Raw genomic sequence first — 27,497 nt, 5'->3', positions numbered from 1 at the left:
TGCTTGAGATCCCTTGACGTATTATAGCTCTCTTTGATTTTTGAGATTGAACCATCAATCTCCTTAATTTCCTCTTGGATAATAAGATTAACAATATGAGCAGTATATCTAATATTAAAAAACTAACCTTCACATAATAAAGCTCTTCTCAAATTTAACAGATTTCTTAAGTAGTAAGCACATACATTATTTGCGGAAGCATTGACAAAGGTAATAATGAAAAGTTTAGATTCTATTTTTCATTCAAGAAAAAGAGTTTTTTAATTTCTCAAAGAGTGCTATCCCATCATGGGGTGGTGGCCTAAAAGAAAAACTAATGATTTTTTTTGTGTAAATACCACTCATTATCAATATAATTCACGATCAAACAAATAAAGCCATCGGTGTTTATGGATGTTCATAGGTCAAATGTAACACAAACTCTACTAGTGCGCTTACTTAATTTTGATTGTATATTACAAAGCTCTTTAGTGAATAATTTATTGCAATCATTCCTTGTTGTATTCCTAGAAAATAGTTGAACATCTTAACGAAGATAGGTTATAAGTGATCAAACACCCAACCATTCAATACATTGGAAGGGCAAATCATGCATAATTATGCAAGCAGTAAATAAATCACAAAATTCTGCATTGTCAAACTTATGGTCAATCATAGAAATAGATGTATTAGAACCGGTTTGTAGTATGAGCTGTCCTATGTCACGTAAATATCTTTTCTTGCAATTTTGCAAGTGTCTCCTTAAGTTACGAGTGCCTTTTTTACTATCACATAAGTATTGAGCACCACATCTTTTACATTTACACCTTTGTTTATCATCTATAGGATTAGGTAACGTCATAAAATGATCCCAAACCTTGGAAGTCATCCTTCTACACTTCTTAATTATGACTGAACCATCATCACATGCATCATCAGATGCCTCTATCACATTGTCTTCAAAGCGAACTTCATCATTTTTCTTGAATATAATTATTAGTAATTGTGTTTGAATCCTCCATCTATTGAAACAATTATATCAAATTATACAAATGAAAATTGAAAAAATACCTAAAAAAATAAATATCCAAGCAACTAAAGAATCAAATATAATCATATGCCAACAATAACTAAAAACGTGCGGGCAAACTACCAACACAGAATTAGTGAATTGTATATAGCCGACTGACAACAACCAACAGAAAATAGAGAATTCCAATTTCTAATATCTCATAACATTGATAATCGACACATGTATAAAAGTTTAATCAAGTAGAGTAAAAGATATTTCCATAACAGAGAATCAAAGAAAGTCAAGCCAACTTGTAACAATAAGTCATCTCTTCAATTTTCAAAATCCTAAGCAGAATTTCAACACAAATCTGATTATAACTTCATAATAAGAATATAACTGCATCATAAGATAAAAAATCCTAAAAACCTGAATAAATAAAAGAAAAAAATGTAAAGCCCTAATCGGCATTTCAAAGACATAGAAGCTTCAAATTGGAAGGATGAACCAAATAACTCCAAAATACCACTCTAGCAGTGCCTCAGTAAAGAAAAATAAAAAAAAAATTACAATACTCATAAGTCACAAAGATAACCAAAAGAAAGTTAACACCAGCAAGATATAAGATAAGCTAAGTGATAGAGAAATCAATGAGGTGATGAATCGAGGGTGAAGAGCCACAGAGGAGGAGAAAATCTGAGAATGGTCGGGAAGGAGGCAGGAAATCTCTGCGAAATTGAGTAGCCCTAGCTTGGACATTTTGTGCTTGAAGAGAGAAAAATGGAGAATGTTATTTTAATTTTTGACTCTCTATCAAATAATATGCTAAAGAGTAAGGCCTAAGCATAAATACCCCAAGGCTAAAATTGTAAATTTGTTAGGAAAATAATGGGGGCCTCAATCAAAGTATATTAAAGATATTCTTAAAAAATATGAGATTGATAATGATATAGTAATCAATACTCCTATGAGCTCCACCATTCAATTAGATAAGAACACAAATAGAAAATCTTGTTACTATAAGAAGTACATAGGGATAATTGGATCTCTTCTTTACTTTACGACTAGTATATTTGATATCATGTTTAATGTATATCTTTGTACTAAATTTTAGGCTAATCCCAAAGAATCCATTATGAGTGTCGTTAAGAGAATTCTTAGACATCTTCTAGGAACCCAAAATCTTTTTTTTTTTTTAAATAGGAACCCAAAATCTAGGAATCTAATATCCTATACAAAGTACTTCTTTCAAAATTATAGGATGTTCTAATTCAGACTTTATAGGATGTAAAGTTGATTAAAAAGTACTTCTAGAACTTATTAATTCATAGGATAATATATAGTATCCTAGTCCAGTAGAAAGTAAAACTCTATAGCCCTATCTACCGCTAAAGAAAAATACATAGTAGTAGGAAACTGTGTTGCTCAAGTCCTAGGGATTAAATAATAAATTTATCACCTTGGACTCCCTTTTGGCACTATTATTATCATGTGTGATAACACTATTGAAACCTGTATTTCAAAAAAATTCAAACCAACACTACCATGACCAAACACACAGATATTTATCATCATTTCATAAGAGATCATATAACTAATGGTGATATAGAGTTATATCAGGTAGGTACTAAAAATAAACTAACATATATCTTTACTAAACCTCTATCCTTTGAAACTTTTAGCATATTGAGGACTAGACTTGGTGTTATAGATATTCATACTTGAATCAAGATGATTTGGAAATTGGAAACATAAATATTTTTTTATGTTTTTTTATTGATTTGCTTTGTGATTGCCCATATTTTATTATTTATGTTTGTGATCTAGTTTTTGTGTGAATTTTCTTTTCTTTTTGGTTTAATGAAGCTTTCAAGATCATCACAAACTAACTCCAAAATTGCTCCCATTATATTGTATTATACCACATCGTACTATATGATATTCATAAAGTATCACATCACTACTCATAACACATCAAATAGCTCTGATTGATTAATTATTAGTGTTTATACTATATGAACACCTAATTTGTACTATATGATACATGTGACACAAGGCATTGGATGAATTGAATTCAGATCAATATAACACCCCTTATATTCTTGACTATCTCTTTTATAATGGAGGAAATTAATTTCAATTTCGTTGATCTTACTTATTAGATATATTGAACACCTTACTTGTATTTAAGATCCTAGTATTAAAAGAAAACCAAATCATACCTTAAGTCATGTCATTGCCTTTGTCCATGAATCTAATGCAACTTCTAATTTCTAACACCACCAGATCATCTCTAATTTTTTTATTCAAATACTTCCTTCCATGTCCTTCACAATGCTCAAAGACATAATGTTTACTATATTGATCATGATCCAGAGGAAGCATAGGGTAGTCCAATACCAGCACTAGCTCCAGCATCAGCACCTGCTCAACAGCGCTCCCAGTACGATACATTAATTTAGAGATTTGATCAGTGGGAGACTCACTTCTACACCTATGCAGTGAGATATATCACATAACAATGTAGCACCTAATGTCATAGCTAAAGATCCCTACTATAATTAACCCTTGTGAATGTACCTCTTAACTATCAACAGCCTTGTGTGAGCAATCTTATATTTAATACTCATGTTATCCAATTCATACTTCAGCATAATTTCATCTTTGAAGAAAATGATCAAATTAATTATAATCCATTATTCACATATTTTTACATTACTAGTTTTCAATTTAATATAGCCAATCTTTCTATCTATTATATAGAAAATATTACATCAATTATGAACTCTAAGGCTTGCAAAAAGTAAAACCTAGTCCTTGGTCTTATCATTGTGTATTCCTTAGAAACCAAATACAACATAACACATCCTCAACCACCAAACCATCCACCATTTCCATTTATTGATTATTCATTTCACATTATATATAGTGATAGATGCATGCAAACACATGGAGGTGGTGGAAAGGAGAAAGAGAATAAAAAAAAATATGTTCCCATTGTTCATCATGCATGAAATTACCGTCAAAATGTGTGGACTAAAAACTTTTTAGTTGCAATGTCAGCATGATGAGGATTGAGACTAATTTTAAGCTTATGATTCACTAAAATCCTTCTTGTATTTATTATAAGTTTATGATAATGGATGCCGTAAAAAATAGTTTTGGACTTGTAAAGTATTGGACGGACTTGCTGAACACAATTATATTTTAGATTGTAGCTAAGGTTGTCCCCAACCCAAATTTACTTCCAATGAAATTAATGCAGCAATGTTTGTTAGTTGAGAGGTTATAGAACAATGCATGTTTGTTTTTTATAATGAGGTCGCTCTTAATATTGAATTATATTTTTTTGGATTTGATAATAGATCATGGTAAAGGGACTTCCATGCAAATATTCTCAGGATTTCTATATGAACGACCTTTCGAGGTTCTAGCAAAGATTACCCCCAAGCCAATGATCATTTCTCAAATACGATGTCAAATTGTAGCATACCAGAACATTCATGGATGTAGAGAGTTATAGTTTTAGCATCTTATCTTTATAACAATATCTTGAACACACACAAATAAGAGTAAAAGTACAAAAGTCAAAAGTGACACTAAGATTTTTACAGTAAAAACTCTAAAAATGAGTAAATCCTGTTAAAATGAATCTACTAGTGTTTTTAGTTGATTAAAAAAGATGCTCTTCCTTGAGGGAAGGCCTTGGCTTAATGTAACAAATATACATCAAATAGAGCATTATATATTGTTGGAGTTGGAAGAATCTAGTGACGTAAGATTTATTTTCTAATGAAAATTGGTTTATTTTTTTGCCTTGTTGGATAGTAGCCATGTGATGGAGGTCAAAGGGACCATAGTTGGGAGACTGAAGTAGAGGGGTACATTATTGGAAGACATAGTCGGAGGGACCTTAGTCAGCAAGCAATATAAGTCGAAGAGGCCAAAGTCGATAAGCAGTCGTGGTTGGAGGGATCATAATAGATAGGCAATAGGGGAAAAAGATATCATATTTGGTGGGCGATAGATGTTGGAGGGACTAGAGTTGGCTGGCAACGAAGGTTGAAGGGATTGTAGTTGGCCGTTAATGGTGGTCAGAGAGACTGGAGTTAGCGAGCAACAATGGTTGGATGGACCATAGTCGACGGGCGATGGCAGTGATAGGGACCATAGTCGACAAGCAATGGAGGTCTGATGGACCTTAGTTGGAAGATCATAGAGGTTGGAAGGACCATAGTTGATGGGAGACAGTTGTTAGAGGTTGTCGACATGCAAATGTGGTCAAAAGGACCATAGTCTACAAGAGATGGTGGTTAGAGGAATCATAGTTAGACGAATGGTTTCTATATGGAGGTCCAATGATGATATTTGAACTGAGGTACAGTGGAAGTAGTTTGGTGGTGAGGGTAAACCTGTGATGGTTCCTGGGTAGAGCTCTAGGATTCTTCAATCCTTATAGCTTTATTGAGTCTCTGGCCTAGGGTCTTAGTCTCTAACGGTCCAGGCCCCCTTTCATGTGAGAAAAGGGTGTCTATTTATAGATTTTGAGAGTACCATACTCCATAAATTTGGAGAAGATATAAGATAAGTTCAGAGTGCTCCATTAGATAGCCCATATTAACTAACTTGATCATGGAGTGTTTGTTCAGCATTTAAATACCTTAATGATGTCAGAATAAAGGAATCTTGGACTCGTTTAATTCATCTCATCAAGCTGCTCAATTTGACTGTAAATATGCCATATTTGGATATCATTTGGTCTTTCATTTAATGCTTTCGAACTTCAAAATATGCTTTAAGCCCCTGATTTAAGCCCATTAGGGCGCAAATTGGACTGATTTTGGTGTTAGTGGGTCCATCTCCTTGATATGTTTAATTTGATTATAAGTTTACTGTAATAAGAGTTTGGATGGTCCCAAAATTTCATTTTGAAAGTTTCCAATTTGGATATGCTTTGAAATGTGTGCTCGATTAAAGCGATTTTTTGTGACATCAAGTTAAAAACTTGTATTTTTTGGTTGGGTCATCTTGTGTGTGTCATGATTTATTAAAAAACTAGCTGCACAAACCAAAGGGATAATTTAAGATGTTAATTTATTTTAAAATAGTTAATTAAGACAACTTGATTAATGACAAGCCATAATGTACAATTTGTATCATACTACATGATATACATGACATTTTCTATAGTTCTAAGAAATCAAATCATATTAATTGAAAGCAAATTTGAAATTAAAACTAAAAAACTAATTGTAGTGTTTGATGCAAATTTGATAGTTCAATCAACGATAGTTGGATTAAATAAACTTTATATGTTCTTTCCTTAAATTGGAAAATTAAAAATTAAAAAATATATATATATTGTACAGCATATATCAAATAGTTCGATTACATATGCAATTTTCTTTACTAAAATCCATGAATCAAGGAAATTATTAATTAAAGTTAAATCCAGGAAGATATTAAACTATATGAATACGACGTACAAGATGATCAAATTAAAAATGATTTTTCCTCAAGTTGACTAAATATCATAATCATTGTTTCAATGATGTAATTTGACAAAATATATACAATGTTTTTGAGTTTGAGGCCAATTATACTGATCACATTATATGACTTTTGGATCGGACTACATGATTAGGCTGACTTATTTAATAACCATCCATTTTAGAATTTCTATTGAAACCACCATATCAATGTGCTTCACTAAAAATCCTAAGATGTGACTTTTGTAGAAAGATGTTATCAGAAACTTGAGGAGAAAGAAATTTTTTCGTTGCAACTTCTCTTTCTCTCTGAGTTTTCTAATATTTTTTTAGCGAGATTCTTCTGTGAGTTTGCAGTACCATTAATTGTTCCCCAAATTATATCCTTTCAAACATCTAATTTGAGAGTCTGAACCTTGTAGTTCAAGAGCTTTTTTAGATTTGGTTGTAGAAGTCATTGTAATCATGTAATGTTCTTTATTGTACTATGAATCGAGCTGGTGGGGCTAATTTTGATATGTTTTTCAAGAATAAAAGTTATATAAGAATTTTCTAATACTTATAAAGAAGAGAGGCTTCTTTGCCTTGTTGGGAGCAAATGATAGAGATGGATAGTAAAATTCTTCAATAATGGATATGGGGAGGGGACGTAAGCCGATAGGTCAAACCCCGATAAATCAGTAATGTTTGTTATTTTTACTTTTTATCTTTTTATTCTTCTTGCACTGTTATTATATTCCATGAAAATAATAATTGTATATGCTGTCATGATGTTTTGTAATGTGAAAGCTTTGAAAAATTAATCTCTTCTTAAAGTTGCAATCTCATATGATGAGACTAGTTAAGTGTTTAATATGAGGAAGACTTAATTTATTTTGAAACTTGTTTTGAAAATGAAATTTTTTTTCTTATTTGCATATATTTTGCTTCTTTTTTTTTCAAAATTTAATAAACTTCATATATTTTTTCCTTAAATGGGTAAATTCAAAATTAAACTAAATGTTGTACATTTCATATCAAATAGTACGGTTACATATGCAAGTTTCTTAATTAAGATCCAAGAATCAAGGAAATTATTAATTAAAAGTTAAATCCCATAAGATATTAAGCTATATGAATATTATTGAACATGATGATCAAATTCAGAATGGTTTCTTTCTGAAGTTGGCTAAATGCCATAATCATATTGTTTCAATCATGTAAATTGACAAAATATATACGATTTTTTAGAGTTTGAGGCCATTATACTAATCGCATTATTTGACTCTTGGATCAGACTAAACGATTAGGCTTACTTATTTAATAACCATCAATTTTATAAATTCTATTGAAACAACCAAATCAATATATTTCACTAAAAATACTATGATGTGACTTTTGGAGAAAGATGCTACTATAAACTCGAAGAGACTTTAGGAGAAAGAATTTTTCTTTGCAACATATATTTTCCTCCGAGTTTTTGGTATTTTTTTAGTGATATTCTTCTTAGAGTTTATAGTACTATTAATTGTTCTCCAAATCATATCCTTTCAAACATCTGATGTGAGAATCTGATGCTTCTAGTTCTAGAGCTTTTTGAGATTTGGTCATAAAAATCGTTGTAATCCTATGATGTTCATTGTTGTACTATGAATCTAGCTAGTGCGGGTAATGTCGATATACTTTTCGAGAATAAAAGTTTTATAAGAATTATGTAATACTTGTGAAGAAGAGAGGCTTCTTTGCCTTGTGAGGAGCAAAATGATAGAGATGGATAATAAAATTCTCCAATAAAGGACATGCAGAGGGAAGTAAGCCAATAGGTCTAAACATGATAAATTAATATATTTTTTTCTTTTTATTCTTCTTCAACTAATATTATATTCTATGAAAATAATTATTGTTTATGCTATCATAATGTTTTGTAATGTGAAAGCTATGAAAAATTAATCTATTCTTGAAGTTGGAATCTCATCTGATGAGACAAGTTAAGTGTTTAATATGAGTAAGACTTGTTTTATTTTGAAACTTGTTTTGAAAATGAATTTTTTTCCTACTTGCATAAATATTGTATTGAAAGTGTCTTCATTTATTTTTCAAAATTTAATAAACATCATACGTTCATTCCATAAATGGGTAAATTCAAAATTAAACTAAATATATTTTCCAGTACATATCAAATAGTATGATTACATATACAATTTTCTTAATCAAGATCCAAGAATCAAGGAAAATATTAAATAAAAGTTAAATCGAGGAAGATATTAAAATATATGAATATGATCGTACAGGATGATCAAATTGAGAATGATTTTTCTAAAGTTGGCTAAATATCATATTCATGTTGTTTCAATCATATAATTTGACAAAATATATACGATTTTGTAGAGTTTGAGGCCAATTATACTAATCGCACTATATGACTCTTGGATTGGACTATACGATTAGGCTAACTTAATTAATAACCAGCCATTTTAGAATTTCTATCGAAACCACCATATAAATATGCTTCACTGAAAAATCCTAAGATGTGATGTTTGGAGAAAGATGCTGCTAGAAACTCAAAGACTCTTCATGAGAAAGAATTTTTCATTGCAACTTCTCTTTTCCTCTGAGTTTTCTGATATTCTTTAGTCAGATTCTTCTAAGAGTTTGTAGTACCATTAATTTTTCCCCAAATCTTATCCTTTCATACATCTGATTTGAGAATCTGAAGCTTCTGGTTCAAGAGCTTTTTGAGATTTGGTTGAAGAAATCATTGTAATCATGTAATGTTCTTTGTTGTACTATAAATCTAGCCGGTGGGGCTAAAGTTGATATGATTTTTGAAAGTAAATGTTGTATAAGAATTTTCTAATACTTGTGATGAAGATAGACTTCTTTGTCTTGTTGGGAGAAAAAGGACTGAGATGGTTAGTAAAATTCTCCAATAGAGGACATGGGGAGGGGACGTAAGCCGAATGGTCTAACCAGGATAAATCACTAATGTTTTTTTATTTTTATTTTTTTTTCTTTTTACTCTTCTTGCACTGCTATTATATTCCATCAAAATAATTATTGTTTATGCTAGCATGATGTTTTGTAAGGTGGAAGCTATGAAAAATTAATCTCTTCTTGAAGTTGCAATCTCATCTAATGAGAGAAGTTAAGTGTTTAATATGAGGATTATTTTATTTTGACACTTATTTTGAAATTGAATTTTTTTTTCTTACATACATATAAATTGTAATGAAAGTGTCTTCATTTATTTTTCAAATTTTAATAAATTTGAAATTGATAAGTTGCATGCTTCACAAATATTTTTAATTGTCTTCTTTAAGCTTCAGTAAAATTTTTGAAGGCACTTGAATGTGCCATACTTTACATTGAATAAATTTTAAATTAGTATATAACTATTTGATATAAATTAACTCAAATAATAATAGATTTGAAAAGAACTTGGGATTAAAAAGAAGTACCAAAATCCTAAGAAGGAAATCAACATCTAAATAGTAGAACTGAAGAAAAAAAGACACAAGAGTTGTGAGTTATAATGTGTCGATGTTTTGTTGGAGAGAAAGCACATCGATGTCAAAGACAAAGTATCGACTACAGACAAAATGAGAATAAGATGCGCTCACCTTTAATTCTCTTGCAGATGCACTTTAATTCTTACATATATGTGTTTGAGAAGATGAATCAAGCACTAAGATGTGTTCAAGTTTGAAGGCTGTTATTCTCATCATAATCCTAATGATGCACTCATATAGAAGACTGAACTCACGGTCTCGGGCAACCACACTGTGATGATCAAAAGAGATAAAACAATAAAACCATATATGATTGCAAAGAAATATAAGACGACAAAGAAAGCTATGAGTTTAAGAAGTTGTTCATTGCATTTTTGGCTCAATCATTAGTATATTTTTTAGCAATAGGAGTTGGTCAGAGCGGCATCACTTCTCTTTAGGACAAGTTTTTAACTTGATCAGGGCACAGTTCTATTCAAAATCTACCATATAATTAATTTTTAATCTCATCTGTGAAAGTGAGATCCATTAGCTTTTACATATTTACCAGCCACCACACGTTGCTATTTTCACCAGTTCACGTGGCTGCTGGATCACCACATTTGCATGCACTAGTTGAGCCTAGCGGAACCAAATTTTCAAGCGCAAGTCATATTCTTCGTATTACAAAAGTTTTTTATTTTTCTACAGGTTAAAGTTAGGGCATCTGTAGTGCATTAGACATTTAAGTGCAAGTTCAGGTAAACAAACATGAATTTGGTTAACGTTGGGCCGTTGCTAAATGCGAACTTATAACAATCGAAATCTTGCCAAAAAAAAAAAGGAAGATTCCCATCCATAGAAACTAATGGCCGAATGTTCAAATCCATGAACATCAGAAATATGCTTTGGTCCAGCACTCAAATCCACTACGAATCTCTCTGCATTTAGGAAATTCGATAGTTGATTTATCAGCATACTCTGCTTTATGATTCCATCCAAATGGATCAGTATGATGGGTCCCCGCATGCATATAATAATAATAAAAAAAGATTCTGAGAACCTTCATGCAGAACTTTTCTCTATATGTTAGCTAACTCTGGATGCTTCATCAGACCGGCCAAAATAATTTACAATATACTTTACAGTTTAAATGCTAATTAACCAATTTGAGCAAAAACATTCTTCATTTGAATATTATTAAACATAATGAATTATTCCTCTGAAATTGTGACAACAAGCAATATTTTTAACAGCACATTTAAAATTAATTATAATCATATTTATTAAAGAAATGGAATTACTAATTGTGTAACTAAAAAAATTAATCAAGCCTTCTTATTAAAATTATGATAAATAATTAGCTTTATTAACAAACATTTTTAATCACACAAAAATTAGTCAGACTATCGAAACACTATGGCTAAGAATAAAAATTGTTTTTGCTCACACTTTTTAAGTTAAATATAAATAACAATATGACGATGTTTAATCAAACTATTTCAAAAAATAATAATCCTACGGTGAATATATTTACAAGATAATTTGTTGTCCTATAAAAATGAAACGGATATCTCATCAAACGCTCAGAATTATGTTGTGAGATATTAAGATCACCCGTTTTACGTTCTGTCATAGACAACTTTTCATTCAGGATATTCTGAATAATCTTTTACCGTGCAGTGATCTTTAAGAAGATTCTATATAAGCATAACTAGCCACTCGCTCCTTCCTTCTCAACTTCCATCACTTCATCCTCTTCAATTTTCTTCAATACATTTCCCTTTAATTACCAACATGTCCAATGAATCTTCTTCTCTGATCAGTACAATAGGTGATATTCTTGGTCCATTTAATCTGTCGGTGCCACTACGAATTACATACAACAACAGGCCAGTCATTAATGGTTGTGATTTACGGCCTTCTGCTATCTTAAATCGACCAATGGTTGAAGTCGGAGGAGATGACTTCCGTGTTTTCTACACACTTGTAATTTTACTAATCTTCACATAGCTCACGCATTCATTATGTTTTGTTTCAGTTTTCTTCTCAATGATATATTGAATATATTATGATTTTTTGTCCAGGCTTGAATACATAGTTTTATTTATTCTTTTTAATTGATTAAGTGTACTTTTTGTGGAGAAAAAAAAAATTCACTGTATTAAGTTTCATCAGTCTTCATAATCTATGTAGGTAATGGTAAACCTGGATGCTCCAAATCCAAGCAATCCAACTTTGAGAGAGTATTTACACTGGTACGTTCTAGGCACAAGTCCTTAATCTGTTCATGTAAGCTAACTTTCTTTTTTCTTGTCTAGTGATTTATATTTCATTACTAAAATGTTAAATTATATTTTTAGTTCATTAAAAATATGATTAAATACTTAGGCTTCATTTAGGACATCTTTCTTACTGCTTCTTAAAGCAATTTTTCTGTATAAATTTTTTTTAAACAAAAAAATTTTGTATTAGAAAATTGCTTTAGAAAGTAATAAAAAAATTGTCTCACATAAAAACTTGATCTTTATTAAAAAAATTTAACAGTAATATAATCATATTAATTTAAAACAAGATTAACTTAAAATTTAAGTAGTATTTGTTGATTGAATTGCTTGCTAATGCATGAGTAATTTTTTTTGTTTTTATAGGATGGTAACTGATATTCCTGCAACAACAAATGTAACATTCGGTAAGTAGGCATACTCGATAAAGTCTAACAAAAATGTTATTATTATTATTATTATTATTATTCCTATTCTTTTGTTTTTGTCTAACAGCTGATGTATGAACTATAATTAGCCAACCAACATATGCCAAAAAAATATGTACTATAAGCAAACTATGATCGTTGCAAAATAAAAGTGCATAAGCTTAAGTTATAATCATATATATATATATATATATATTACTTGTCACAACTTTTGAGTTAGTTTAAAATAATTAAAAGAATTTGATATTCAGTCAAGATTGTTTTGTCATTTTTATGAGCCCGACGGCTTTATCTGTACTGTTGGGATAATAATATATATGAATTAACATCTAAAGTTCTCCTTTAAGGAGAAATTTTTTTAATGAGCTTAGGCGCTTAGCTGAAAATAATTCTACCGCATTTTAGTCGGTATTTTATAGAAAGAATACGAGGCTAACATATACTAACAAATTAACAAGCCGTAGTGATTTGTAGGATCACAACACTAGTCCTCCCACAATGACCTTGAACTCAAAATAGAACTCCAAGTTGATACAATAGAAGACGCGACCAGCCATTCTTTAATGTATTCTTCTTTTATAATAGAACAACAATTGAGTCGCAAAAATAAAAAAAGTTCACCAATGGAAATTTAAGAAACAAAATGCGTGCTTTGAGTGAGTCGATGATTGACACTTGCACATATATATAATCATTAAGAATATTGTCAACCAACATTTTATAAAGGATTGTTATAATTTTGACATCCAAAATTCCCTGAGTACAAAACATCGTCGCTAACTAGAAGTTCTTATCTTTGAAATTGTGTTAGACTTTGTTGTGATGAAACAAGATGTCCTCCATCATTTCATCTTTTATTATTGTAGGTACATTCCATTTTTAGTGTTGAACATGCTCTTCAAGGCTTTCTTTTTAGATTCATTAGTCTAAGGTTGCATCCTCGACATCACAAAAGAAAATGCTATTGTATCATCCTTATGGTTGAGCCTTGCATAACAATAACCAATCAAACATTTGTCGTCCTCCATTAATAAATTATGGGCTTTTCTATATTGTTTAATTTGGTATGCTCAGATAGGATGCAGAAGTGCATATTCCCCTAAGTGCACATCAATGTGGATAGAAATATGATCTCATTAGTGTGTCATAAATGATAAAGGGATGGGTTGATTTCTTGATATTTCCATTATTCAAATATCGGTTAGAGACAACGAATTGATTGACTTGCAAGGACAATGAGGATTTATCGGGACAATGTGTAGCACTACAGGAAAAACAGTGAAAACCGGCGGTTTTTTCCGGCGGTTAGTGTAAAATTACCGGCGGTTTGACAAATTACCGGCGGTCTAACGGCGGTTCAGTGACCGCCGGTAAAAACGGCGTAGGAAACAAATTCCGACGGCCTTTTACCGGCGGTTTATTTTTGCGGCGGTTTTCCGGCGGCCCATACCGCCGGTGATCACCGGAATTTCAACCGTCGGTCTTTCGGCGGTTTGGCCGCCGGTAATGTAACCGCCGGAAAACCGTCGGTCAGAGTACCGGCGGTGTTCCGGCGGTTAAACCTGGCGTCGTCTGGTTCATTAGACCGCCGGACGGCGCCGTTAGACCGCCGGTAACTTACCGGCGGTTGACGGCGGTTATAGCCGTCGGTATTACCGACGGTTTAAACCGTCGTGCGTCCATCGTAGAACCGCCGGTGACCGTCGGTAAGCCGCCGGTATTCACCGGCGGTTTAATAATAACACCGGCGGCTATATCTTACCCGTCCGGTATCGTAGTTTCCGGCGGCCAAACCGCCGGTTAGCCGCCGGAAACCTGTAGCACCTGAAAAAAAAAATTGACAGCATCCCCTCTATTAAAAACACATGCTCTTATTAATGATTCGATCACTAATATTAAGATATGAGCTTAAGTCTGATCCTTGATATAATTCAACTGAAATAGGAAAACATTTGATCAAACCACCTTCCGAGTTTGATCATTTTAATACAGAGCAATAATACTGCAAACACATATATCAATAAATTATAATAACTCATATGAGATATAACATTTTTTATCTAAAAAATTCATAAGAAAAAAAAATGGTGAGGTCTAACTTAATAAAAACGACATCATATGTTAAAAACAAGCGCCGGATAAGAGAAAATAAGATCCAAGTAATCCAAGCAAACCTAAACCTATATATGCACCATAACTCTCTCCCACATTTTTAAAGTATAAAACATTAACTAACAAGATAATATCAACAAATAATCAAAGAAAAACCATTAAAATTAACCTTAAAAGAGAAATCGGTTTGTTTGGGGTCGGAAACGGTCGGCGGTCGGGCGTCGGAGTAAAGGGGTCGGCGGCGGTCGGACTGGGGATGGCGGCGGTCGGACAGGGGTCGGCGGCGGTCGGAATGGGGTCGGAGGCCGGAGTTCCTTCGTCGGGGGCTGATCGGACGAGCGGAGGAGCGATATGAGCGAGCGGCCGAGAGAGAGAAGGAAACAGGGAAAATGAAATGAGCGGAGCGAGGGGGCTCGTATTAGGGCTTTTACCGGCGGTTTTCCGGCGGTTTAAACCGCCGGTAAAAAATCACTTATCACCGTCGACTAAAACCGCCGGAAAACCGACGGTTCACGTCTATATCCGGCGGTTTACCGGCGGTTTAGAAACCGTCGGTATTACCGACGGTTTATCGTAGCTAAGCCGTCGATTAAGCCGTCGTTATCGTCCGACGGCGTAACCGCCGGCGTAGCCGTCGGTAATACCGACGGCCTCTAAACCGCCGGTTCAAACCGCCGGTTTTCACTGTTTTTCCTATAGTGATTGGAGCAAACTCATTTTCATTAATAGCATACAAAAGAGAAAATACAGAATAAAATATATCACCAAATGGTTCAACATCTCCTCTATGCTCCTCCTTGAACTTACAGAATTGCTTCCACAAACACTGACGAAAATACTCTAAAGAAGTGGATCTACCGTTTCCTGAATTCATTTAGTTGTCATGCCTAAGGAAATTTCATAAAGACACTTTAAAGTTTGAATTTTTCTTACGTGGTTGAACTCTTCGGCTAATAATACAAACAGACTATTTATAGAAAAATACAAAAAAATAAATTATGGCACAACAACCCTCGGGACATTTACACCGTGATGCCCATAAAATAAACTAAGAAGCAGGTAATGAATTACGAGAAGCAGTTAATAAAGCAGTTAATGAAGCAGTTAATGAAGCAGGTAATGAATTACGAGAAGCAGTTAATAAAGCAGTTAATGAAGCAGTTAATAAAAGACAAGGTGGCAAAATACAATATCATTTCTAAGCAGTAATAAAAATTACATAACATTTAAATTCTACAATTCTAAATTACTTATCACCGTCGATTAAAACCGCCGGAAAACCGACGGTTCACGTCTATATCCGGCGGTTTACCGGCGGAAACCGCCGGTTTTCACTGTTTTTCCTGTAGTGTAGCTAATGTTGCTTGCATTGTGATGTTCTTGAAGGTGGTGTAAACTACATTCGATTGAAGGAGAGTTCGCTACAAAAGACTTAAACAAATCTTGAATGGATGTCCCAAAGAATTGAAGATCTTGAAAGGGAATAATTTGAAAGAGGATGATAGTTTAAGTTTTTTTGGAGCCATAGATGGATTTGAATGAGGCCAAGCTTTGAAATGATATAGTGAAACATGAAAGTCCCTTGGATTACCAAGATAGTGATATAGTTGTAGGATCGACAAATCTGTTGGAAACATAGAATGCAATATTTAGATAGAATTATTAACAAGGCTAAAATGTGAGTTTGCAGCATGATTTAGGAGGGGATTTGGGCATATGGTGATAGGAGACTAAATAGAATTTAGAACTATGATTATTAGGAAACAGTGCCAGCATCTTGCTAAAATTCTTGAAGCTATTTGATTTTAGTGGATAGAGAAAATCACTAAAAATGAATAGCTTATCAAAAAAAACTTGGGAATAGATCATGAATCGAATGACAAAGGTCTTGAGGCAGGCATGATGCAAAAAAATTGCATATATAGAAAATCATATTGACGGTGAACACGGATTTCATGCAACTTAAAGGAATCGACAATGATTTGGATTAGACGGTCATCAACGTTGTGGTTCGTAGGTTTAAAGATTTTTGGTGGCACCTCAAGGAGTGCACAATTGATAGGACCTACAATCCTTTTTTAGCATTTCAAGCAGCTAAACACTCCAAAATAATTAATGAACTTTTAATTAATAGAAGGGTAAAGCTTACTCATTCATTTTATATCCTCTCCCTCCCTAAATGGGAGTATTTGTAGAATATATAAGTCTAACATATGTGTTGACCTCCGAAAGAGCACCGCTTGTGGGTACGAACGCAGAGGGTACGGCTGCACTATCCCGTAGGACAAAACGATCGTAGGCCTCTACACTCGACACGAACAAGTCGATGGAAAGGCAGATTGGATCGTGCATACGACTAACCATCGGGGATAGAGGCTGTCGCCAACACACCTCGATGGGTAGCAATATACACGACCTAGTCACGGGTTTCCCCCACCCGATACGATAGCTCGAATGGGGTTTAGTAGATGTGGGATCGAGTTTCTCACGGGCGCAAGCCCCCGTGGTTAATTACATCCCAGACCGGAGCCCTAAAAAACTCTCGATTAAGGATCATACATTATCCTTCCTAAAATGGGATTGGCACAATGGTACATATTAGGAAGTCCTATCCAAAAGGAAAGAAATGGCTCAAGGGGCTCAACCAACATGCGTGATTCACACCAACATTCGGAGGCTCTAGGGCACTAAACAGAAACTGGAGAAAAGAAATCAAACACTCGATCACATGCATGAGAGAAAAGATGGAAGTGGCGTCATCCTGTGACGCAGATAAGTAGGATTTAGGATCCCTGAAAAGAAGGGGCCTACCTACTATTTTAGGCATACTACGAGACCAAATGTAGTAGCCTTGAATCCTAGATCTAAGTTGGGTTTAGTGTTCTACGAACACTAACACCCGTTTCCTAACTAATGCAATGCAAAATATGGACTTACCCCGGCCTGGATTGGGGGACCCAGCTAACCACCTAATCGATTCAAAACCATGCTATCAAGTCATTTATGAAAGATGGGTGGATGGGACAGTTATTGGAAATAGGACCGACATCTAAAGAATTTTCTAATTGGTCATAGACTTATATAGGTCAGATGCACCTAGCTAATGCAATCAAATTTTATTTAGTTGGTTACTAATGCAATGCATGCTAGTTAAAATATCAGCTCATGAATGCTATAGAGTTTTGAAAATAGGCTTATAGAAAATAATTTTTAGAAAAAACTTAGTCTCCCTAGGTCCGGCACTTCATCCTCATAGGCCAGATTATCCGGACTTTACCCGCAGGCAGGGAGATATCTTATAACAAGGAAAGAAAGATGCAGTAATATGCATGCGACCCCGGATGGTTCCGACAGTTCCTTAGATTCGTTAAGTTTCTATATTATTTAAACTTAAATTTTTAGAAATTAGTTATGAGTATAAAACATTTTATAGTCCTTAGAAGAGCCTAACGGATTCCAAGCGAAAACAAAATCGACATGCAAGAAAAAAACCTAGAAAAAGCAGGTAATTTCTAATGCGCAATCAGGTAAACACGTCAATATAAATCCAGAATAATCAACTAAATGTTCATAGGCAAACTGCCCTTATTACAACCAGGGTCTGCAAAAAATAAAGTGGCCGGGCACCACTGCCAACAACTCGGATTTCTAAGCCTATGACAGACGCCAACAACTTTAAGTGGGATATTAAATCTTCAAATCTTCAATATCTTCAGTCTGCTTCTCCTTGGACTTCTTGGAAATCTCCTCCTTTGACTCCTAGGTTCAATCTTCCTTGGACTCCTTGGATTTCTCCTCCTTTGACTCCTTAGATCTATCGTGGCTTGAATATCCAAACGAAGAGACAATTTCCTCCCAATATGGGGGTATTTCCTTTTCTCTTTAGATATCTAAAGCCATCCAACTCGATCTCCCAAATGGAAGAAGACTCTCCCCTATGAGGATGTCTTCTTCTTTTGGGATTAGGGTGGGATAAGAATATCCACACTCAAAGACCATTTTCACAACTCTTAACAAATATTACAAATATTACATTCATGTAAAAAGAAAGAGAATTTTAGACTCCCTGTAAGGTTATAAGATAATCATCCCAAGCAGTTTATATATAAAAAAATAAAGGCTCATTCCATTGACCCTGTGTCAAGCCATGCTCTTAATTATGAGGGCTAAGCAGCTCTACCTGTAGCAGTTATAATTTTTGTAGCCCTCATTTATTCAGGGGAGCTGAGCAAGCACCTGCATAAAATATTATTAGAAATCATTACAGTGCCCCCCCCTTTTATTAGCTTGAGCATGGCCACCTGCACGGAAGAACTATATATATATGACGTTCCTAACCTAGGGGTAAGTCTAATGCTTACATCTAGAGTGCAAAAAAAGTAAGCAAATATACCAGTCAATTTTCAAACAGCATGCAGTGAAAACCGCATAAAGCTCCAGCACATAGTAGAAAATAAAATCCAGCGGCCTAACCTAGATCTAGAAGTGGTGACATAGCAAATAATTCTATGTGTGTGTACGGCTTATGTGGTTTGGATAGATCTTAAGTAGGGTAGTTGGTTAAAATTGTCTAGAATTCATATTGGTTACAGGCTAGGAAAGGAAATTTAGTTGAAATTCAAATATTAATGGATTAGAGTCCATTTTAGTTAATTTAGTTTGTTGATCAATTTTAAATGCTTAGGGTGATGATATTTGAAGTTAAAGTTATATTAGCCAATTTTGGAATTTTCCGGGTCCTCCTAGGAACTAGACTAAGGGTCCAAAAAGTCAATATGGAAAATAGGCTAGGTTTAGGCCTTATAACACCTTAGAAAAATATTATACCTTAATACGAGTAATTAGCCAGGTAGTACACTGAAATTGAAGTTTTCTAGGCAAAGTTATGAATTTTCTAATTTTCGGACCCTAACTGAACTACGTTTGACCAAAAGTTAACATTCTAATCTAAGCCATTTTCTGGAAACCTAAGATTTTTAATAAATACTAGATCCTAATATCAGTCTAATGCAAGTGAGTTTTCCTAATTTGGAATTTTCTATAATTAGTTATGGGTTTTCTAAATTCGGGGTATTTAAGGGAATTTATAAATTTCCTAATAAAGGGTTATTTTTATGGTTTTGATCCAAACCAGCTCCAAACTGATTGGAATCACCCCCAAAGGTAAGGAATGATCTAAGAAAGTGGTTCCAAGTGTTTGCGAAAGATTTTGGATTTTTAATAATTTTTAATAAATTATTAGGGGTAAAATGGTAAATTTTACCTAAGGTCCAATTAAGGGTCAACCTTGAGTCAAACTAGGGATCCCTATTTATCTAAAGTCAAGGATCAGATTCTAGTCATCGTGATGTATTATGGGTAATTTTTTGACCTAAAGTGTATTTATTGTAATTTTTAGAAGGTCTCGGGGCCTTATTTTGCAGGTTAATTAGGGTTGGTTAATTAAGGGGTCTAAAGAATCCTAAAAATTCCTAGAAAATTCTAGGAGGTTTATGATATCACTAAGTTTAAGTCTTGAGGTTTTCATGTCAATCAGTGATCTAACCTAAGCCCTAAAAAATTTTTAAGTTTGCTAGATGCGTCCTTAATTTTTGTCCTTAGGGTGTCACTACGTTATATGGGTTTAAATAGAGTTTTACACTAACCCTCAAGGTAATAATGCATGGAAAACATATAAAAGTAGTAAACACACATATCCATAAATCTAGGAGAGCCTAAGCTAAGTGCTCGTGGTGCAACCTACACATGCAAGTTACGAACAACAAGAAAAATGAAAACACCTAATGAAGGGATTAGCAAATGGTTGGGACTCAACCATCCACTAATCCATTCCCCCATAATTTTCTCTTCATGCATAGAAGCTATGTTTAAAATTTTATATGGTGAATCTCCCAAAGTTAGAATTTACAAATTTAGGTAATTTTAAAATAATCAAAATACCTACATATATATAAATTTTTAGAAAATAATATATTAAAAAATTGGTGAGTTTATAATACATAAGTATAGGGGAGACTCACTGGTCATTTATGCAAGGTTTCAAAATAATTTTTTAATTTCAAAATAATTATAGTGGTAATTATATAAATAATATTAAAATAATCCCTCAAGCCAATCCAAACGGGAATCTATCCAAACAGCCAGCAAGGGATACTGAAAATAATTTTAAAATAAAGCCCTCATTTTTCTGAAAAGAACAAGGGGTTGCACGCCGAAATTCAATTTAAAACGGAAAAGATATGATTTTTACAAGTTTAAATGCAATAATAGGGTATTTTTAAAATAGTGTCCTTTTACTATTTTCAAAATAACGCAAGGGATACTGAAAATAATTTTAAAATAAATCCCTCATTTTTCTGAAAAGAACAAGGGGTTGCACGCCGAAATTCAATTTAAAACGGAAAAGATATGATTTTTACAAGTTTAAATGCAATAATAGGGTATTTTTAAAATAGTGTCCTTTTACTATTTTCAAAATAACTGCAGATATACCTATCATTTTTAAACAAGAATGGTCTCAAATCGTTCATAATTCAAATAAGGACAAAATAAGGTGCTGTGCATCAAAAACGGATTTAAAACGAGAAAGTTGTGCATTTTTGAAGTTCAAATACGATAATAGAATATTTTTAAAATAGTGCTCTTTTGCTGTTTTCAAAATAACTATAGGTATACCTAATATTTTGAAACAAATATGATTTCAAATCGTGAAGAATTCAAATACGATCAAAACAAGTATTGTGCATCAAAAATGGATTTAAAACGAGAAAGGTATGAATTTTTAAAGTTTAAAGTAATAAAGAGATTTAAAAATAATTTAAAATAGCAAGAATTTAAAAATAATTATTAAAATAAAATAAAAAAATATTTTATAAAAGTAATTAAGGGATGTTTGAATTATGAAATTCAAAATTCATGAAGGGAATTAAGAATTTCAAATTCAAAATTCATGGAGGGAATTAAGGAGGCTTTAATGCTTCCATAATAATAAAATATTAATTCTTAAATTAAACTAAATAAAAAATAATAATAAAATATAATTTATTTTATTCAACTAGATAATTTCAATTATTTCAAATATATTATATATATTTTCGCTACACTTCAATTTACTCTGCATTCTTTTTTTGGGCAGATCAAACATGCCTTAATCTACTAATACTTACAACAAAATAATACCTAACTACTAAATTCTTAAATCCTTTTACGCATAATTATAACTTTTCACTTAAATTTGTTGGACTATTTCAACCAGGTTAATTTAATTTTTAAATGATTCAAACATTTATCTCATCTTCTTTAGCCTAATAAATATTTATACTAGTGAGTTGATTTAAAAAATAATAAAAAAAGTTGTACCAGAAAGAAGCCCAAGTGAGAATTTGGAAATGTTTGGCGAGAAACAGATAAAGATAGGCCGTTTAGCCACGTGAAACAGAACCAACCATGCAGATTAAAGGAGTTTAATTTAATTAAAGTAAATAAAGATTTAATAAATTATTGGGATCTTAAATACGGATTAAAATTTAGGTAGGATGACATATTAATTTTTTATTTAGACTTTTTAACAGGGATATATTTGCCCAAATTATTTCATTAAATCTGAAATTTATTTGATAATTCCTAATTAACTATTTTATAAAAAAATTTCAGTTTTAAGGATTTAAATAAAATGTAGAAAAATACATATTGAAGATAAGTGATATGATTATCTTGAATCCTACTTCCTTGAGGATCTATTGAATATGAGATTTAGCCTAAAATAAGAGAAAACAAGGATTAAAGGAGATAATTATGTTGCTCAGTAATATCTTTAACAAAATTTGGCCTAAATCATGATTAAGGCTTCATTTGGGACGGCTTTTTTATTGCTTTCTAAAACGGAGTTTTAGTACAATTTTTTTTAATTTTGTACTAAAACTCTGTTTTAGAAAGCAATAAAAAAGCCGTCCCAAATGAAGCCTTAATCATGATTTAGGCCAAATTTTGTTAAAGATATTACTGAGCAACATAATTATCTCCTTTAATCCTTGTTTTCTCTTATTTTAGGCTAAATCTCATATTCAATAGATCCTCAAGGAAGTAGGATTCAAGATAATCATATCACTTATCTTCAATATGTATTTTTCTACATTTTATTTAAATCCTTAAAACTGAAATTTTTTTATAAAATAGTTAATTAGGAATTATCAAATAAATTTCAGATTTAATGAAATAATTTGGGCAAATATATCCCTGTTAAAAAGTCTAAATAAAAAATTAATATGTCATCCTACCTAAATTTTAATCCGTATTTAAGATCCCAATAATTTATTAAATCTTTATTTACTTTAATTAAATTAAACTCCTTTAATCTGCATGGTTGGTTCTGTTTCACGTGGCTAAACGGCCTATCTTTATCTGTTTCTCGCCAAACATTTCCAAATTCTCACTTGGGCTTCTTTCTGGTACAACTTTTTTTATTATTTTTTAAATCAACTCACTAGTATAAATATTTATTAGGCTAAAGAAGATGAGATAAATGTTTGAATCATTTAAAAATTAAATTAACCTGGTTGAAATAGTCCAACAAATTTAAGTGAAAAGTTATAATTATGCGTAAAAGGATTTAAGAATTTAGTAGTTAGGTATTATTTTGTTGTAAGTATTAGTAGATTAAGGCATGTTTGATCTGCCCAAAAAAAGAATGCAGAGTAAATTGAAGTGTAGCGAAAATATATATAATATATTTAAAATAATTGAAATTATCTAGTTGAATAAAATAAATTATATTTTATTATTATTTTTTATTTAGTTTAATTTAAGAATTAATATTTTATTATTATTTTTTATTTGATTTAAAATAATTGCAAAAAATATAATATATTTGAAATAATTGAATTAACTCCAAAAACACAACAATGTGAAAAATTACACCGTGCCTATTGCCACCAACGCTCATGGGCGTATCTTAGGTCAACCCATGGTCGGCAAACGCCCACCCTCAATTAAAAAAAAAAAAATTGCCCAGAGAAATGACATACTTGGAACTTTGACCCCCTCAAAAAAATTTTTTTTTACCCCAATGCCTTGCTCAAATACCCTAATGTAGGGGTGTCAATTTTGGGTCACAGTTCGAGTTCGGGTTGAACCCGGAACTGACCCGACACTATTCGGGTTCGGGTCAACCCGACCCATTTTTACAAACGCGTTGATTTTTCGGACTCGAACCCAACCTGCTTCGGGTTCGGGTCAACCCGACCCGACCCGCTTCGAGTTCGGTTCTCCGGCTGTCTGATAGCAGGACACGGCAACAGCCGCCTGCGGGACAGCAGCAGTGGTGCAGGCAACGCGAGGCAGGCGTCAGGAGGCGATGCGACTCGTGCACGCGCGACGTGACTCGGGCAGGCTACGCGCGTCACGCTCTTCGCCTGATGCGGACCAGGCACCACTCGGTCATGTGGGCAAACGGGGTAGCCAGGGTAGGCAATGCAGGGTAGATGGGGCAGGAAAAGCGGGGCAGCAGGAAGACCGAGTTGCCGGGGCAGTCAACGCGGGGCAGCCGTTTCCGGGTCAATCCAAACCCGATCCGGTTTTGCAAACGGGTCGATTTTCTGAACCCGAACCCGACCCGCTTCGGGTTCGGGTCAACCCAAATCCAAAAATTTTGGGTCAAGTTTTTGGGTCGGGTCCAATATTGACACCCCAACCCTAATGCCCCACTCAATTAATTAAAATTTTAACCATTATGAAAAAAAAAATTTTTTTTGAATCCGCCCCTGGGCTACCCATGTCATGGCTGATGCTGCCCGCTACCCAAAATTGTTGTGGATCCCTTCCACCATGATCACTGGCTGTCGTCGTCTACTCCACCTGCCACCTCTGCCGCTGCCACGCGCTGCTCGTCGTCGCTGCCCAACTGCCATCAGCAACACGTCCATACCCAAAATTACTAATTTTATTTTGATAGTGAAGCACTCTAACTTCTAACAGAAAATTTGCATACTTTAATATGTAGTAATTAAATTGGAGGGGTGTTTGGTGACATGTTGATGCATATTCGAAACTGGGATACAGGTAGGCAGTTGATCAGCTACGAGAGCCCTCGGCCGATGATGGGGATTCACCGCATTGTTTTTATGCTCTTCCGGCAGCTTGGAAGAAACACGGTGTTCGAGCCAGACCTAAGGCACAATTTCAGCACAAGGAGCTTTGCACAAGAATACAACCTTTCCTTGCCGGTCGCCGCCGTCTACTTCAACTGTCAACGAGAAGCAGGCTCTGGTGGCCGAAGGTTTCACAACTGATCCTTCAGAAAATATTTAAACTATATATATATATATATATAGACAGAAATTCTGAATGGAATTTCTTTTAAAACAAACTTATATAGAAATTTATTATCAGCAATTTTTCTTTATTGAATTTGTGTTCACCAACTTTAGTTATTGAGCATAAGGTTTCATTTGGGACGTCTTTTTCATTGTTTCTCAAAGCAACTTTTTAATCAAAAAAATATAATTTTTGTACTAAAAAAATTACTTTGAGAAGCAACAAGAAAGCCATCACCAACGAAGTCTAAATTTCAATAAAAAAAATTGAATGTTAATGAAATTTTTATATGAATCTCCATGAACAATTATTCCATAGAGGATTTATGTCCACAGTTTATTTGCTCGTTAGTCTCCAATGACCACAAACAAAATATATGTACCAGTATTTGTGCTCGTTTGTCTCAAAGAACATAAATTTCTATGTAAAATATTTTACTATATTGCCACTTAATGAGTAATAGCTTCTGTATTGCCATTCATGTGAGTTTTGATGCATAAGTTTTACTCTTTCTAATCTGTTTAATTGTGTCTTAATGCTTGAACTCTACTTGTGTTTACTAGAACCTCCACCTTGTTCTCTCCAATGATAAAGGGTAAAGGAATTACCTGAAATAATCTCCATTTTATGATTTTTATTATTGTTTCTAATCAATTATTCAATTGAATCTTTTTGAGACTAATATAATTTTGAATTATAAAATCATAATGTTTTAAAATATTAAAACTATGAAAATTTAAACCTATGTTTTGTGAAAATTATGACTATTGCGCTGAAAGTCAAGTAAAGTAACAAAAAAACTCATGGACAGTTTCAGAATGAAGAAAAATTGATGAATGAGTTCAAGTTTAGGCCTCCTAGCCGTAAATTTTCCTACAAGAGCAAATAGAAATGACTCAATCAAAGCCAGAACTTCCTCTTCAAAAATCCACAAGGAATTCATACTACAATGAGTGGATGGCTAAGATGAGGAAATGACTTAGAGGAACAAGTCCCATAAATTACATCCTTGAATGATCTAGATTTATTCAGAGCATTTAGAAATCCTGGATCCATAAGATTTGCATAATTAGCAGCCACACTATCGGACAGAACCCCTTGAAGCAAAAGAAATGCAAACCACCAGAAGAAAAAGAAAATAAAATAAAGAAAGCCGAGGAAAACTTCCCTGAAACACGTGGAGATCATATCTGATGGAATAGAGAGCAAAACTTGAACAACTTAATGCACAGGAAGAGCTACCTGAGAGCACTCGCAAAGTCCTAGCATGATAAAAACTTAGTGCCTTAAACGGACCTCATATGTTTATTCATGAAAACTATCAACTTAAGACATGACCCTTAAATAAATTTTAATTTGAAATGACTGCTTTAGGTCATAGGAGAGTTAGATTTTGATTATCAAGAAATATGTAAACAGAATATTTTTGAAGAATTAGATTCTACATTTAATGATTTGTTTGTAGAATATATGAAGCTAAAAGGAAATATGAAGTTTTAGAACCTAGCTAATGCATCACCAAGACTTACCCGAGTCTAAATTTGAGGGCCAGCTAACTACCTAGGCACTTTAAAATTAATGTATCCAATATTTTATGACAGATGGGTGAGCTGTTAATTAAGTTTTGAGGAATTGGGACTGACGTCTAGAGTAGACCATAATTGGCCCTTAACTTATTTAGGGTGATTGATGCTTAAAAATAATATGCAATTGAAATTTTGACTATTTTAAATTTGTTTCTATTAAAATGCATGTAATTACTCTTTGAATGCATAAAATGGATGTTAAGCAATTTTAAAAATACTTAAAACTAGGGTTTTCTCTAAAGATTGCACAATATTCCCTTGACAAAACTGCACCATAATAAGCTACGTGGTCTGCCAGAACCAGCGGGCGGGGAGTTTCCTAACAAAGAAAAGAAGAATCAAAATAATGCATGCAAACTTCCAGATCATTCCCGGGCTTACTTTTTAAAGCCATTAAGTTTCTATGTGATCCTGATAATTTTTAATTAATTTGAGTAAAAAAAATTTTAATGTGCCCTCACAAACCACCGATCAATTCCAAGCTAAAGAAAATATCGACATGCAAAGAAGAAGCTTAGAAAAGAATGTAATTATTTCTATTGTATAATCAACGTAAATAATCAATATTAATTTTTAAATAAATTGATCAAATTCTATGTGGAAAGTGTCATTTAAATTAAAACCTAGGGTCTGAAGAAAATAAAAGTGCCTGGGTATCGCTGACAATAATCCGAATTCTACTCCTGAAACTGACACAAGTGACTTTGAGAATGAGATTTATTTCTGTCTTCACTTATTTGTCCTTCTGTGAGCTTCTTGGATTCATCGGGTTTGAGTATCCAAATGAAAGAAACTCCTTCCCGAAAGAGTGTTCTCTTTTTTCTTTGG

At 33.2% G+C, this 27,497-nt stretch overlaps 1 protein-coding gene across 1 annotated transcript; it reads left to right on the top strand.

Annotated features, from left to right (window-relative positions):
* Window positions 1-11,532: 11,532 nt before the first annotated feature.
* Window positions 11,533-25,227, top strand: LOC110094442 (protein FLOWERING LOCUS T). The gene is made up of 4 exons (XM_020819681.2): window positions 11,533-11,936; window positions 12,144-12,205; window positions 12,599-12,639; window positions 24,829-25,227. The coding sequence occupies exons 1-4, from the start codon at window positions 11,745-11,747 to the stop codon at window positions 25,056-25,058; spliced, it is 525 nt and encodes a 174-aa protein (XP_020675340.1). The 5' UTR covers window positions 11,533-11,744; the 3' UTR covers window positions 25,059-25,227.
* Window positions 25,228-27,497: the final 2,270 nt, after the last annotated feature.

The sequence above is a fragment of the Dendrobium catenatum genome, unplaced genomic scaffold (genome assembly GCF_001605985.2).
Source record: "Dendrobium catenatum unplaced genomic scaffold, ASM160598v2 fragScaff_scaffold_670, whole genome shotgun sequence".
NCBI classification, from domain to species: Eukaryota; Viridiplantae; Streptophyta; class Magnoliopsida; order Asparagales; family Orchidaceae; genus Dendrobium; species Dendrobium catenatum.
This window is presented reverse-complemented; position numbering and strand designations above follow the sequence as displayed.